Source organism: Natrix helvetica (genome assembly GCF_964273705.1).
Source record: "Natrix helvetica genome assembly, chromosome: 1".
In the NCBI taxonomy this organism is placed as follows: domain Eukaryota; kingdom Metazoa; phylum Chordata; class Lepidosauria; order Squamata; family Natricidae; genus Natrix; species Natrix helvetica.
Genome location: NC_138548.1, coordinates 123,489,807 through 123,506,823, shown reverse-complemented (window position 1 = coordinate 123,506,823; position 17,017 = coordinate 123,489,807). Strand labels below are relative to the sequence as shown.

The window sequence follows — 17,017 nt, the reverse complement described above, 5'->3', positions numbered from 1 at the left end:
TCAAATTCCTTGGAGAACTTGGAGTCCCTCAATAGACTCTGTCTTTATGCTGTCATTTGCATTTGTTTAAAAAGGAAGAATAGCAAAGACTTTATTTTGATGATTGGAGCAATGATTGCTAATATGATGCCTGAGTAGCCGTGAGTGTATTTTGCTTGACTCCAGATAAATTCTTCATGCTGTGGTTACTCTGTTTATAAGGTAAAGGTAAAAGTTCCCCTCGCACATATGTGCTAGTCGTTCCTGACTTCAGGGGGGCAGTGCTCATCTCCGTTTCAAAGCCAAAGAACCAGCACTGTCCGAAGAAGTCTCTGTGGTCATGTGGCCAGCATGACTAAGCGTTGAAGGCACATGGAACGCTGTTACCTTCCCACCAAGAGGGTGTGTTGATACAGACAAAACAAAACTAGAAAGGCAAGTGACCTCATCGTCATTGGAAGTATAATTTTTTGCAATTAGACATTATCTAAAGTTATCTTCCATGTTCAGGTACCTTCTTGACGTGCAGGATTTTCCTTATGGACATATGGTGAAATATGCAGACTGCAGCCCAATCCACCTGGAAGACAACAGATGAAAATGAATGGATTTTGTCTGCAGTTCTATTCTTTAATGAATCACTTCTCCTGAGTCAATGTAGACAAAGTAGATTTTATCCATAGCTCTAACAAAATCTCAACTGATAACCTTAGGACATTTTGATTTCTTAATGTTTAACCTCCAACTGCAAAATGGAAGGTTTAATTTAGGGGATTTTGCAGGAGGCTTAATAACAGCCTTGAAAAAATTATAGCTTTTGCACTGTATTGTTATCATTGGTGAATTGAAACCCATTTAGCTTTATGTTTTTGGAAAATGAAATACCCGTAACTTATTCATGCCTGCTAGCAATAGAGATTTTGAAGAGTAAAATGTTTACAGATGGTAGACTAGTAAGAGTTTCACGAATCTAATTTGTCGCTTCTGATAGGTACCTTACTGAATAACAAGAGCAATTCTAAAATAACCTGTTGGAGCGATTTGACTCTCTTATGCATTCCTGAACTAAATACGAATTAAGAATTTGCATCCAATGGATTTAAAGATTGAATATTTGCAGTCAAATATTACATTAATGATATATACCCTACAACTAAATCTATTTTAAACATAATGATGTAATTTGATAATGTTTTGCTCTTTATTTCTTGATCTTATGTTAATATTTAAATGGTACTGTAAAACACACACACACACACGTTGCATTTGTGCTGATCTATCTATATCTATATCTATATCTATCTCTATCTCTATCTCTATCTCTATCTCTATCTCTATCTCTATCTCTATCTATCTATCTATCTATCTATCTATCTATCTATCTATATCTATATCTATATCTATATCTATATCTATCTATCTATCTATCTATCTATCTATCTATCTATCTATCTATCTATCTATCATCTATCTATCTATCTATCTATCTATCTATCTATCTATCTATCATATATATATATGTTGTATTTGTACTGATAAATAAATAAAGGGACACAACACAAATATAAAGATAAAAATAAAAAAACGGCAACATTAAAAATAAAAATATGGTTTTCTGCCTGCATGGTCTTCTGTGATAAGCCGAAGGACAGAAAGAGGGAGTAGTGACCTTCCTCCCATATTTAGGCATACCAGGGTTTGTAACACAAATACACACACACACACACACACACACACACACACACACACACACACACACACACACACATATATATATATATATATATATATATATATATATATATATATATATATAAATCTAAGAAATCATAGAAAAAGAGAAAAAATGATAGAAAGGGAGTGGACTACTAAAGCCTCCAATGGCATCATGACCCGTAGTAAGTGGTAATAAAATTTAACACTGATCATTAGCCCTAATTACAAAGAAAGAGAGACACTATCTGTCCACTTATATAGTTTTCTTTTCCATTGTGGATTTATTCCCAACATCCAATTGTCAACTACCCTCTGTAGTCTGCAGATATATATGGAAGAAACAAAGATGATAGTCTGCATCTTTGTTATACTCCAAAGTGCAGAAATATATATTCCTTTAACAAATCTCTTTTGTGTTGTCTTATTTTAGGTACTCCTGCAGCTCAGTCTGATTGCCAGAAAGATGGAGAAAAGCAACACAACTGTGTTGATGGACTTCTACTTGACTGAACTGTCTGATCTCCCTGAAGTACAGACTGCCCTCTTTGTGGTGATTCTGCTGATCTACTTGACCACCCTGGCAGGGAACGGGGCTATTCTCATGGCCATAGGAACAGATGCTCACCTCCAAACTCCAATGTACTTCTTCCTGAGTAATTTATCACTGCTGGACATCCTTTGTCCAACAGTCATTGTACCAAAGATGCTCCAGATATTCTTGTCAAAGGACAAGAAAATATCATTTGTTGGTTGCGTGCTGCAACTCTTCCTCCTGATTGATATGGTGGGCACTGAAATCTTCTTGCTTGCAGTGATGGCTTATGACCGCTATGTGGCAATATGTAGTCCTTTACACTATACTAATATAATGAATAAAGAATGGTGTATTCAACTCATGGCTGTAATTTGGCTATTGGGCTTAATTAATTCTATGATTCACACCTCATTGACTTTTAGGTTGTCTTTCTGTGGATCTAAGAAGCTCAACCAATATTTCTGTGATCTTCATCCTGTGATGGCTCTCTCTTGTTCTTCCACTTACCTTGCTGAAATTGTTGTTTTACTTGTTGCTGGTATTATAGGAAGTGGGGCTTTTCTGGTTACCCTGATCTCTTACATCTACATAATTTCTACCATCTTGCGCATGCCTTCCACTGAGGGGAGGCACAAAGCTTTTTCCACCTGTGGTTCTCATTTGATTGTTGTAAGTCTTTTCTATGGGGCCACCATTGCTACCTATGCTCGTCCCACCTCTTCTTATTCAGGCATACAAGACAGAATAATTTCCATGCTATACGGGATAATCACTCCCATGCTGAACCCTATGGTCTACTGTCTGAGAAATAAGGAAGTGAAAAAAGCATTGTACAAAGCCTTCAAACTGAAAAGATTTTCATAGATATCTCTTTTCTTTCCTTCTTTAATTATGAAAATGTGTTAAGTGTTTAAAGCATTGGTTTTTCTCTAATTTAGCCATAGTGTCATTGTTAAAAAGAACACCTAGGTAAGCACTATGATAGCCTGCTTTTGTTCAATATTTGTAGTGGTATGTGGAAAAGATCTTGGGCAAAAGGCTGGGCAAAGAGAGCTGCCAATAGAATGGTCAGATAAGAGACAACATAGCCCACAAGTGGCTAGTGGGAAATGGCAAGAAGCATAGACAAGACACTCCTTTGTTTCTTGGGCCACAATGGAAATTGGGGTGGGGATGCATTTTCAGACTTTCAAGATTTTGTCAATATAATTAGAATTAACTCATCTAATTGTGGGTTTGTCCCATGAGGCTGACAATATTTTATATTTTGTAAAAGAAAGAAATAATTTGGTGTAGTGATTAAGGCATCAGTTTTTACCTTTTTTTCAGCTGTAAAAAGAAGGCAATGCCAAATCGGTTCTGAAAAACCTTGTCAAGAAAATTGCTGGGACTTGTCCAGGCAATCACTAAGAATCAGACATGATTGAAAGGAAGAAAAAAAATCTATAAAGAGTTGGCTAAAGCTTTTTGCTTTTGTTTTAGAACCATCCATGCCTCAGATATCAGAATGCATGAAATTGTGATGTAACTGTACTTACAATGCAATGTTGCAACAGTCCAATTCTGTTATCCTACGTGACATTCTCACTTGTAGTGAGCTTCCTTCTGTCTATTGAAAAGAAGGGAATTTTAATATTTAATAATAAATGTGGTTTTTCCCCCTACTCAAAATAAATGTTTGTTGTAATGTTTGTAATGGTATTCTTCTATCAACTTTTGGAATTTAAATAACAACAGCTTTTAACTTAATGTCGATGGAGATTCTCAGTCATCCAGGTCATGCAAAGGTGCTTTTTTCATGAGGCAACTGGACTTTCTTGTTTTTCTTTGAAGACATTTCACTTGTTGGATGAAGGAAAGTACAGTTGCCTCTTGAAAAAAAGCACCTTTGGGCCTTTTAACGTAATGCACTTTCCCCTCCTGTTCTTAATTTTCTAAGAATATGGTGAACTATATGAAAGTAAGATGAGAATAAGTTCTCACTAGTTAATACTCTTCTTTAGCCCCTCAAAAATTCTGATTTTGAATGGATATATTAACATCTATTCCATCCTAGACTAACATGGTTGGTGAAAAAGTTATGGATTAACTGAGATTAATGTGCCTCTCATGTTTGAGAATTTGTGCGTATAGAACTCAGGTGTTGTACTGAAATGCCCCAACTCCAGCTTCTTTCATTCCTTATTGCCTCACCGACCATCTGTGATTGTCCCCTGTAGAGACAATCTGCATGTAGTGCAACTTACTCTGCTTGTGGGATTCTACTGCCCAACTTCACCACTCTGGTAGGGAATGGGGCTATTCTTATAGTAACAGTGACAGATGCTCACCTCCAGATTCATATGTATTTGTATCTGTGTAATTCAGCTTTGCTGGATGTCCTTTGTCCTACTGTCACTGTGCCAAAAATGCTTCTTGTCAGAAGCTAAGAGAATATTGTTTATTGACTGCATGCTGCAATTCTTCTTCCTGATTTATGTGGTAGGTCCTGAATTATTATTATTTTGCTTGCACTGATGGCTCATGACCACTATGTGGCGATATACAGGACACCGCACTACACAAATATTATAAGCAAGTGACTATCTGCTCAATTGGCAGCTGGGACCTGGATAACAGGCTAAAGAAATACTATGATTTTTACCCCACTGACCTTTATGTTACTTTCCTGTTGGCTCCAAAAAGTTAATCTGTTACATACTGACAGCCAGTATGGTAGGTTCCACCAAGGTTCTCTAATCCGGCGGGAAAATACTCAAAGGTGATTGGCCGAGCCGCCTGACAGCTCCCTATAAAAGGGCTGCTGTCAGACAGAGCGGCTGCTGGATTGAACATAGTTATTGCCAATAAAGAGCTGTTGTTAACTGCCAAGCCTGAGTCTGCTTCATCCATTTACCCAATCTAACATAATCAATATTACTGTGACATCCCTTCCATTATGCCTCCCCCCCACACACACATTTCATGTATCTATCTGAGATTGTCCTCCTCCTTGTGGCTGGCATTTTAGGGTGTGGTGTTTTTCTTGTTACCCTGATGTCTTACATCTATATACAGTAATTTCAGCTATCTTACGCATGCACTCTGCTGAGGGCAGGAGAAAAGCATTTTCCACTTGTGGTTCCCAATGTTCTGTTGTTTGCCTCTTCTGTTGGACCACACTAGCAGCAGTTTCAACTCATTCAAAAACAAAAAACCTCACACCTATTTGTTAGATTTGTTTTTCACATTATCCGTAAGAGCTGATAGCAATGTCAATAGTCTTCCCCCATCTCATTTTGCTAAACAAAGCTAGCGTGTGGGGTGATTTGGCCCATAGATACCAATATCCCTTATTCAAAAAATCAATAGATCAATATAAAATAATCCAGATATTATTTTTAAATCAAGAAAGGCAGAAATGGATTGTCTGAATATTGGGATGTGATGGGGAGTGCCAACCTTTATCCATTTAGAAGGCATAGCAGAAATTGCAATTGTGCAAGCCACAGAATAATAGCTCAGGACATAATTGTCTTTCTGTTATAATGGTTAACAATGTCCATACCCTGGTATATCATGAAAAAGGTATAATTTCCTTTAAAGACGGGGATATGACAATAATAGGTAAGATCTTATTTATCACATCTGTGCCCTTTTCACAAGTGGAGATTTAAAACCTATATATAGAAATTGTCACATATACACACAGGATGCTTGATATGGATTAGAGCTGCACAACGGAAATAACCTTTTGAACAGACCCAATTGCAAACAAAATAAAAAAGTACAAAGTTCGCTCGAATAAGTTTAGTTCTTTAAGTTACTACAAATGGGAGATGGATATCACGAATAATCCAATACCATTTGTACTTTCTTGGCAGGCAGTCCCTTTTTAATTTACTTTTTATAGATTAATAGTAGTGTAAAGTCACTCTTCCTACTTTGATGCTGTTGAATTAAAAAAAAAACCCACCAAACTGAACTTCTGTTCCAATGAGACTCAAATCCAACTGGTATCAAATTCCTTGGAGAACTTGGAGTCCCTCAATAGACTCTTTGTCTTAACGCTGACATTTGCATTTGTTAAAAAGGAAGCGGTAGCAATGACTTTACTTTGATGATTGGAGCAATGATCGTTAATGTGATGCCTGAGTAGCCATGCGTGTATTTTGCCCCACCAATCATCATTCATAATAATAGGTAATAAAATTTAACACTGATCATTAGTCCTAATTACAAAGAGAAAGAGACACTATCTGTCTACTTGTATAGTTTTTTTCCCATTGTGTCTTATTCCCAACTTCCAATTGTCAACTACCCTCTGTAGACTACAGATATATATGGAAGAAACATAGATGATAGTCTGCATTTTTGTTATACTCTAAAATGCAGAAATATATATTCTTTTAGCAAACCTCTTTTGTGTTGTCTTATTTTAGGTACTCCTGCAGCTCAGTCTGATTGCCAGAAAGATGGAGAAAAGCAACACAACTGTGTTGATGGACTTCTACTTGACTGAACTGACTGATCTCCCTGAAGTACAGATTGCCCTCTTTGTGGTGATTCTGCTGATCTACTTGACCACCCTGGCAGGGAACAGAGCTATTCTCATGGCCATAGGAACAGATGCTCACCTCCAAACTCCAATGTACTTCTTCCTGAGTAATTTATCACTGCTGGACATCCTTTGTCCAACAGTCATTGTACCAAAGATGCTCCAGATATTCTTGTCAAAGGACAAGAAAATATCATTTGTTGGTTGCATGCTGCAACTATTTTTCTTGCTTGATACGTTGGGCACTGAAATCTTCTTGCTTGCAGTGATGGCTTATGATCGCTATGTGGCAATATGTAGTCCTTTACATTATACTAATATAATGAATAAATAGTTCAAGTTCAAGTTTATTTGATTTATAGACTGCCCCCTCTCCCCGAAGGGACTCGGGGCGGTGTACAGGAACCACATTAAAAAACCATATACATAATAAATACCCTTAAAACCAGATTAAACCTAAAGCCCTGTACAAATTGTTAAAAATTAAAACAAGACCTAAAACCAACCCATCGAATTTAAAAATACAGGCTTGGGGTGGGAAGCTGGAATTAGGCCAAATCGGCTAAATTGAACAGGTGGGTTTTTAGCTTCGTGCGGAAAGAGCGGAGATCTGTAGTTGTTCTGATATCAGGGGGAAGGTCATTCCAGAGGGTCGGGCCCATCACAGAGAAGGTCCTTCCCCTGGGCATCGCCCGCTGGCACAGCCTAGTGGACGGCACCCGGAGAAGTCCCTCTCTGTGTGAGCGGATCGGCTGGAGGGATGTATGGGGCAGGATGCGATCCTGCAAATACCTAGGTCCTGTGCCATGGAGCGCTTTAAAGATGATAATCAACACCTTGAAATGCACCCGAAAAGCCACAGGTAGCCAATGCAGCCCGCGCAGGAGAGGTGTTACATGGGAGTACCAAGCGGCTCCCAAAACTGCCCGCGTGGCCGCATTCTGGACCAACTGCAGCCTTCGGGTGCATCTCAAGGGGAGCCCCATGTAGAGAGCGTTACAGTAGTCCAGCTGGGACATCACAAGAGCATGGGTGACTGTGCGAAGGGTGGCCTGGTCCAGTAGGGGATGCAGTTGGCGCACCAGGCGGACCTGGTGAAACGCCCCCCTAGCCACGGCTGTCACATGGTCGTCCATTGACAGCCGGGCATCTAGGAGGACACCCAAATTGTGCACCCGATCCACAGGGGCCAGATGTTCGCCCCCAATGGCCAGTGATGGAATCAACTGGTTGAACCGGGGTGCCAGTAGCCACAGCCACTCCGTCTTGGATGGGTTGAGCTTGAGTCTGTTCCTTCCCATCCAGATCCGTACGGCTTCCAGACACCGGGACATCACTTCGATGGCATCGTTGGGGTGGTTCGGATTAGAAATGTACAGCTGGGTGTCATCCGCGTACAGATGGTAATCTACCCCGAACCCATGAATGATCTCGCCCAGCGGCTTCATGTATGTGTTGAACAGGAGAGGCGAGAGGACCGACCCCTGCGGCACCCCACAAGTGAGCGGCCCCACGAATGATCTTGCCCAGCGGCTTCATGTATGTGTTGAACAGGAGTGGTGAGAGGACCGACCCCTGCGGCACCCCACAAGTGAGCGGCCTCAAGGTCGACCTCTGCCCCCCTGCCAACACAAATTGCGCTCGGCCAGAGAGGTAGGAGGAGAACCACCGCAGAATGGTGCCCCTCACCCCCAGCCCCTCCAGTCGATGCAACAGGATACCATGGTCGATGGTATCAAAAGCCGCCGAGAGGTCTAATAGGACCAAGATGGAGGAACAGCCCCCATCTCTGGCCCTCCAGAGATCATCTACCAACGCGACCAAAGCTGTCTCTGTGCTATGGCCCGGCCGGAAACCGGACTGGCGCGGGTCCAGATAATCAATCTCCTCCAAGTGGCGTGGGAACTGTTGTGCCACCACACTCTCCACAACCTTCGCCAGAAAGCAAAGGTTGGAGACAGGACGATAGTTTGCTAACATAACTGGGTCCAGGGAAGGCTTCTTGAGTAGGGGCCTCACCACCGCCTCTTTCAGGATGGTCGGCAAGAGCCCCTCTCTCAAAGAAGTGTTGACTAACTCCTGGAGCCAGCCTCGTGTGACCTCCCAGGATGCCAGTATAAGCCAGGAGGGACACGGGTCCAATAAACATGTGGTGGCTCGCAGTTGCCCGCGCAACTAGTCCATATCGTCGGAAGTAACAGAGTCAAACTCCTCCCAGAATGGAGCCTCAAGACCCACCTCCGACGTCTCTTCTAGACCACTGGAGGAGACCCACTCGCTGCGAATCTGAGCTATTTTGTCCTGCAGATACTCCCCAAATTCCTCTGCTCTACCCTGCAGGGGGGCTTCCCGCGGCCTCTGTTGAAGGAGGGAACGGGTAACCCTAAACAGAGCGGCAGGGCGGTTATCTGCGGATGCAATAACAGTGGCACAATACTGATGCTTGGCCACTCTTGAAGCCACAAGGTAAGTCCGCAAATAGGCTCTCACCTGTGCTCGGTCAGATTCAGAGCGTGACGATCTCCATCTGCTCTCTAGGTGTCCCTTGTGGCGCTTCATCACCCTCAGCTCCTCAGTAAACCAAGGGGCCTGGGTGGATCGCTGCCGCAAGAGAGGCCACAAGGGCGCAACCTGGTCCAAGGCCCCGGCGGCCGCATTGTTCCATGCAGCCACTAGGTCCTCCACCCGGGTGCGGGTCAGGGCTACAGGAAATGGCCCAAGCTCCATCTGGAACCTATCAGGTTCCATCAGGCATCTGGGGCGGAACCATCTAAGACATTCCGGTTCCGCCTCCCCACGATGGGGAGTAGCGGCTGGGAAGTCGAGCCGGAGAAGTGAGTGAATACATGGCGGTGTATTCAACTGACGGCTGGGATTTGGCTATTGGGCTTTATTAATTCTATGATTCATACCATACTGATCTTTAGATTGTCTTTCTGTGGATCTAAGAAACTCAACCAATATTTCTGTGATCTTCAACCTGTGATGGCTCTCTCTTGCTCTTCTACTTATCTTGTTGAAGTTGTGCATCTACTTGTGGCTGGTGTTATAGGAAGTGGGGCTTTTCTCGTCACCCTGATCTCTTACATCTACATAATTTCTACCATCTTGCGCATGCCTTCCACTGAGGGGAGGCACAAAGCTTTTTCCACCTGTGGTTCTCATTTGATTGTTGTAAGTCTTTTCTATGGGGCCACCATTGCTACCTATGCTCGTCCCACCTCTTCTTATTCAGGCAAACAGGGCAGAATAATTTCCATGCTATACGGGATAATCACTCCCATGCTGAACCCTATGATCTACAGTCTGAGAAATAAGGAAGTGAAAAAAGCATTGTACAAAGCCTTCAATCTGAAAAGATTTTCATAAACATCTCCTTTCTTTCCTTCTTTCATGACCAAAATATGTTAAGTTTTTAAAGCATTGGCTTTTTTATTGTCACTGTAATGAGCCTAGGTGAAGACAAAGATTGCCTGCTTTTGTTCAATATTTGTAATGGTATATGATATATGGAATGGTATATGGAAAAGAGCTTTGAAAATTGAGAGCAAAGAGAACTGAATTGTCATATAGGAAACAATGTACCCTGCAGCTGGATAGTGGGAAGACCAAGAAGCATAGATGAGACATTTCTTTGTTTGTAAAGAAAATGTGGGAGAAATGGGTACTTTCAGTTTTGCAAGATTTTGTCAATGTACTTAGACATAACATCATCTAGTTGTGATTGTGTGTTCCACGAGGCTGACAATATTTCTCTTTTGATATCCATAAGGAGAGAACCAATTTGGTATAGCAATTAAGGCATCAGGCTAGAAAGTGGGAGACTGTGAATTCTAGTGCTGACTTAGGCATAAAGGCAGCTAGGCGGTCTTGGGCTAGTTACTTTCTCTCAGCTCTAAGAAGGAGGCAATTGTAAACCATTTTTTAAAAACCTTGCTTTTTGTGTGTGTTTTGTCTGTTTGTGTTTATTCAAAAATAAAAAAAAACTTTATAAAAAGAAAACCTTGCCAAGAAAATTGCCAGGACTTGCCGAGGCAATCACTGAGAATCAGACATGATTGAAAGGAAGAAAAAAATATATAAAGGGTTGGTTGAAAGTTTTTACTTTTGTTTTAGAACAAAACCTTAGATATTAGAACGGATGAATTTGTGATGTAACTGTAGTTATAATGCAATGTTGCAACAATCCAACTCTGTTATCCTAATTGACATTCTCACTTATAGCTGAGATTCCTTCTGCCCTCTATTGAAAAGAAGGCAATTTTACTCTGTGATAATGTGATTCCACCTCTCAAAATATATGCTTCTTGTAAAGTTTCTGGATCTATGGTATTCTTCTACCAACGTTTGGAATTTAAATAACAATAGCTTGATATCTTCATGCACGTTCCTCTTTTGTCTTAATTTTTCTAAGAATACATTAAATTCATGTGAACTACAAGAAAGTGAGATAAGCATATGTTCTCATTATATGTCTATACTCCTCTCAGCCCCTCAATAATTTTGATTTTGAATGGGATTTATTCATATTTTTCCAGTGACAGAACCAGCAGTAACTCAGGCAGCGGCAACCCTCTTCCCTCTTTCTTTTTTCTTTTCAATTTAACTTTTTTATTAATTTATCGAAGTATAAAATACAAAGAAAAAGAAACATGGAAAAATAAGAAGAGAGGAAGGGAAAAAGAGGGGGTATCGTGTAATGGGAGCAAAAAAAAGAAAAAGACACCAACTTCTGACTCTCTTTGGCACTGTCGAAGTAACATTACAACCACAACATTTTGCTTTTACACCACAGCATGTACAAGCATTTCTATAATAAGCCTGTCTACTTTACAAAAACTGCGAAACACAAAATCCAAAAGCAATTTCAAACTAGAGCCAAAATTAAATACCTTCTCTTATTTGGATAAAAGAATCATTTTAACCACCTCAGCTTCTCCTTCCTGTGGGGAATAATATATATCATTCATTCTCATAATTTCAAATCTAGTCTATAATATTTTACCAACTTTAGAATATTATTCAGCATTACATAAAGGACCTGCATATACATACCTACTCATTTTATATATACTGTACAAAACTAACTGAAAGCTTTCTAACAGTATATGTATCACTTTAAAAAAAAACCATCCTAATTAATTAAACTATATTTAAGTCACCCCTTAAGTCACCCTGAAATAGCTATCATATCTTTTTTTCTCGAAGAATTCTCCTCCTTCCTCTTTTTGATTACATTACAAAGGTTCCTTCTGTCTAGTATTCAATAGTTTTACATTCAGCAAATCAAGGGATCACCACCCCACCCCCACCACCCCATATTCAGTAATATGTTCCATAAAATTTTTCCAGTTGGTGCCTGAAGTAGCCTTCCCTGATCCATAAATGTTTGCGCATATTCACTCCCAAATTCAACTTTATTGGGAAAATGATGAGAACTCAATTGCAACTTTGAGAAAAGTAATTAGCTTGAGATCCAATCATGGGATAGAAATGGTGTCAGTCACTTTAGTGCAGGGGTGGGGAACTGTGGCTCTTTTGCGACTTGTGGACTTCAACTCCCAGAATTCCTGAGGCAGCCATGTTGGTTCTGGAATTCTGGGAGTTGAAGTCCACAAGTCGCAAAAGAGCCACAGTTCCCCACCCCTGCTTTAGTGGATGAAGTTTGTCAGGATAGGGATGAAGAAAGAGGTCCTCCTGGTTCTTCTGGTTGTCCCAGGGTTAAATATTCTCCTCCATGCCTTTTGTCACCATGCTGGATGAAACCATTGGAGGGGAGCAACTGCTGTGTTGTGTAGGATGATATCTGTTTATTTATTTTATTGGTATGCTGCCCAATGGCTCTGATGACATTCTGGTATGCATTACCAAACTGGAAATGGCTCGACCAATGTCTATCAGATAGAAAAGAAAGCCCAATTAAATGCTTCCAAACCCAAGTCATTTGTCAGTAAACTCCCAGAAACATTGTTTCCCCCCAAAATAACTTGGGACTTGAGTTCATAGAAACAGTGGTTATGGTTCATGTGGCAGTCATGACCTTGTTGGCCCAGAATGGTCAGGATTGACCATTCATGCTTTGAGCATCACTTGGATGTAATGCAATCTAAGTAGGGTAGGCTTTGGAGAGCACCTGGAAACCACAGCTGGTTTAGAATGCAGCTGCAAGATTAATGGTGAGCCAATCCAGCCATGGCAGGATACAGCTTTCCTGAAACCACTTATACAATACAATACAATAGCAGAGTTGGATGGGACTTTGGAGGTCTTCTAGTCCAAACAGCTGCTTAGGAAACCCTATACTGTTTCAGACAAGTGGCTATACAACATCTTCTTAAAGACTTCCAGTGTTGGGGCATTCACAACTTCTGGAGGCAAGCTGTTCCACTGATTGATTGTTCTAACTGTCAGGAAATTCCTCCTTAGTTCTAAGTTGTTTCTCTCCTTGATTAATTTCCACCCATTGCTTCTTGTTCTACCCTCAGGTGCTTTGGAGAATAGTTTGACTCCCTCTTCTTTGTTGCAACCCCTGAGATATTGGAAGACTGAGATCATGTCTCCCCTAGTCCTTCTTTTCATTAAGCTAGACATACCCAGTTCCTGCAACCATTCCTCATACGTTTTAGCCTCCAATTCCCTAATCATCTTTATTGCTCTTCTCTGCACTCTTTCTAGAGTCTCCACATCTTTTTTAAATCATGGCAACCAAAACTGGATGCAATATTCCAAGTGTGGCTTTACCAAGGCATTATAAAGTGGTATTAACACGTCACATGATCTTGATTCTATTCCTCTGTTTATGCAGCCTAGAACTGTGTTGGCTTTTTTGGTAGCTGCTGCACACTGCTGGCTCATATTTAAATGGTTGTCCACTAGGATTCCAAGATCCCTCTCACAATTACTACTATTGAGCAAGATACCACCTATACTGTACTTGTGAATTTTGTTTTTCATGCCTAAATGTAGAACCTTACTTTTTTCACCATTGAATTTCATTTTGTTAGATAGTGCCCATTGTTCAAGTTTGTCAAGATCCTTCTGTATCTTAAGCCTATCTTCTGGTGTGTTGGCTATTCCTGCCATCTTGGTGTCATCTGCAAATTTGATGTGTTCCCCATTTATCCCCTCATCCAAATCATTGATGAAGTTCTTGAAGAGTACTGGGCCTAAAACAGAGCCTTGGGGTACTCCACTGCATAGTTCCCTCCATATAGATGCAGTTCCATTGAGGACTACATGTTGAGTGCGGTTGGTCAGCCAGTTACGAATCCATCTGGTGGTGATGCTATCTAACCCACATTTTTCTATTTTATCTAGTAGTAGGTTATGGTCTACTTTATCAAATGCCTTGCTGAAGTCCAAGTAAATTATATCGACGGCATTCCTCTGGTCCACTAATTTTGTCACTTTGTCGAAGAATGCAATAAGATTAGTCTGGCATGATCTGTTTTTGACAAACCCATGTTGGCTTTTGGCTATTACTTTGTTTACTTCTAGGTGTTCACTAATTCATTGCTTGATTATCTTTTCCAGAATCTTCCCTGGTATTGAGGTCAGGCTGATAAGTCTATAGTTTCCTGGATCTATTTTTTTCCTTTTTTGAAGATGGGAACCACATCAGCTCTTTTCCAGTCCTCTGCTAGTTCTCGGGTGCTCCAGGATCTCTGAAAGATATAGTTCAGTGCAGGGGTGGGTTCCTGCCAGTTCTAACCTCTTCTATAGAAGAGGTTCCACAAATCTACAGTGCTGTTTAGAACCGGTTCCAGCTCCCTTCCCCCACCATCCGTGATGAAGAGTGAGAGGAGGAATTTTGGGAGTTGAAGTCCACAAGTCTTAAAGCTGTCAAGTTTGAACACCCCTGGGGTTTTTTTCCCTAAAGGGTTAGGTGTGCAAAGGCCTTGTACCTTGACAGCTTTAAGACTTGCGTGCTTCAAATGCCAGAGTTTCTGAGCCAACATTTTGGTTGCTAAGCAAGAGCGTTAATTCCACCACATTTTACAAATTGGCCATGCCCACCCAGTCACATGGCTGGCAAGCCACTCCCACCCAGTCACATGGCCAGCAAACCACTCCTACCCAGTCACATGGCCAGCAAGCCACTCCCACAAAACAGGCCACACCTACAGAAGAGGTTCTAAATTTTTTTGAAACCCACCACTGGTTCAGTGCTTCTGAGATCTTGTCTGCCAGTTCCTTCAGAACCCTGGGGTGTAATCCATCTGGTCCTTGTGATTTGAACTCATCTAGTGTAGACAAGTGCTCACTTACCATTCCCTACTTCATTGGATCCCACTAGTCATCAAGACCCAACTCAAAGTACTGGTAATGACCTATAAGGTCCTATGAGACAGCATTATGTTACATTCAGTTCTACTTGCAGCTATTGAATCCGCCTCTTCACAGGAAAAAAAAAAATCCTAAGAAAACCTATTAAGAATTACCCTCCCTACCCTGAATTGAGGAGGGGGCATGAATAAGATGATAGGCTTTCTCTGTGGCAATGCCCACACCTTGGGATTCTTAACCCCCAAAGATCTGTAAAGCTCCATCTTTAATAATCTTAAGAAAACAAATGAGTGAATTTGGGAGTTGTAGCATGTCCTGTGGTTTGTGTCTGTGTTTCTATTGAGTCTCAATATACTTTTAATAGGATTTTATTTTAATGTAATTACTTTTATTTGGTTTTTTTTGTCACCCCAAGTTTCTTGGCTAGATGGTTGGCCATATAAATTAGATGGATAAATGAATGAATAAGTGAGTGGATGAATGAATGAATGAATGAATGAATGAATGAATGAATGCATGTTACCATTTAGAGACATTTTTATTACACTGTGCCTTCAACCCTAGCTTGATTTTGTAGATTTTCTAGACATCCATCTTAGGAGAGTCATTTAATATTACTTTTATTTTTTTTAAAGGCTCATTTCTATTGTTGATTTTGTAATTTTAATCTGTTGCATTTTACCTAGTGCATGGTCGGTTAAGTGGGTAAAAAGCTGCAAAATAGGCACATATATACATGTCATATTATAAAAAACAATTTATTAATCTTTAGTCTTCTCCAGGCTCCTTTAACTTCTTTGTTTCTTAAAACATAGATAAGGGGGTTCAGCATGGGGATCACAACAGCATACAACACAGAAATTACTTTGTCATAATTCAGAGAATGAGAAGAGCTTGGTTGCACATACATGAAGAAGAGGGTGCCATAGAAAATCACAATAGCAGTCAGGTGAGAGGCACAGGTAGAGAAGGCTTTGTGTCTTCCGCTAGTAGAAGGCTTTCTAAAGATGGCATTGAGAATATAGATATAGGAGATGATGACTGTGAAGAGGGACCCAGTTAAATTGATAGTACTCAAGGCAAAAAGCTGGATTTCTTTTGGCTGAGTGTTAGAGCAGGATAAAGCTAGAAGTGGTGGGTCATTGCAGTAAAAGTGGTTAATTAAATTTGGACCACAGAAGGATAACTGGAATGTTAATGCTGTCTGGATTATGGAGTTCACGAATCCATAGCTATAGACGCCAACTACTAAGGAAACACAGCACTTTTTAGACATAATTCTGGAATAAAGCAATGGATGGCAAATAGCCACATATCGATCATAGGCCATGGCTGATAGCAAAAACAATTCAGTGGTCACCAATGCAACAAACATAAAAAATTGTATAAGACATCCAGCCCATGAAATGGTTTTCTTGTCAGCTAAAATATCTGCTATTGCCTTGGGGGTAACAGTTGAAGAATAGCTGGCATCCAGGAAGGCCAAATGGCTGAGAAAGAAGTACATTGGAGTATGTAGCTGGGGATCCATCTTGATCAACAGGATCATCCCTAGATTTGCACTCAGTGTAATGATATAAATCATCAAGAATATATTAAAGAGAGCAACTTGTAATTCTGGATGATCTGTGAACCCTGAAAAGATGAATTCAGTCACCTGGGTCTGATTTTGTCCAATCATGTAGTCCTGTCCCTTTTTTCCTGCCAAGGGTTTGAAGAAAGGAAGAAGAAATCAATATTACTGTATTGTTGTTCATTAACTTTTGATGTTTACTGGATTATTTTAAAATAAATATTTAATGTTTGTTGATCTGAAAAGTGGACCCTGCACCTGTGGTAATAACATTAGGAAGATGGTGATTTAAATATGCTTCACCGAAGTTTATAATTCAAGCTCACTCACTTTATTATTGAACTTGAGAGTCAGTTTGCTCTAGTGTTTAAGGCATCAATCTAGAAACCAG

The 17,017-nt window shown here is 40.5% G+C and overlaps 2 protein-coding genes and 1 pseudogene across 3 annotated transcripts; 2 read left to right on the top strand and 1 right to left on the bottom strand.

The window, feature by feature from the left end:
- Positions 1-2,158: 2,158 nt before the first annotated feature.
- LOC309384876 (olfactory receptor 5V1-like) lies at positions 2,159-3,094 on the top strand (the record flags this gene model as incomplete). The annotated part of the gene is made up of 1 exon (XM_081938720.1): positions 2,159-3,094. One exon carries the CDS (start codon positions 2,159-2,161, stop codon positions 3,092-3,094), a length of 936 nt encoding a protein of 311 aa, XP_081794846.1.
- Positions 3,095-6,684: 3,590 nt separating this feature from the next.
- Positions 6,685-10,136, top strand: LOC309384880 (olfactory receptor 5V1-like; annotated as a pseudogene). Its single transcript has 2 exons — positions 6,685-7,100; positions 9,617-10,136. The product of its transcript is annotated as an olfactory receptor 5V1-like (transcript).
- A 5,656-nt stretch (positions 10,137-15,792) lies between these two features.
- Positions 15,793-16,734, bottom strand: LOC309391681 (olfactory receptor 5M5-like; the record flags this gene model as incomplete). Its single annotated transcript, XM_081952346.1, has 1 exon — positions 15,793-16,734. One exon carries the CDS (start codon positions 16,732-16,734, stop codon positions 15,793-15,795), a length of 942 nt encoding a protein of 313 aa, XP_081808472.1.
- Between the last annotated feature and the right edge of the window lie 283 nt (positions 16,735-17,017).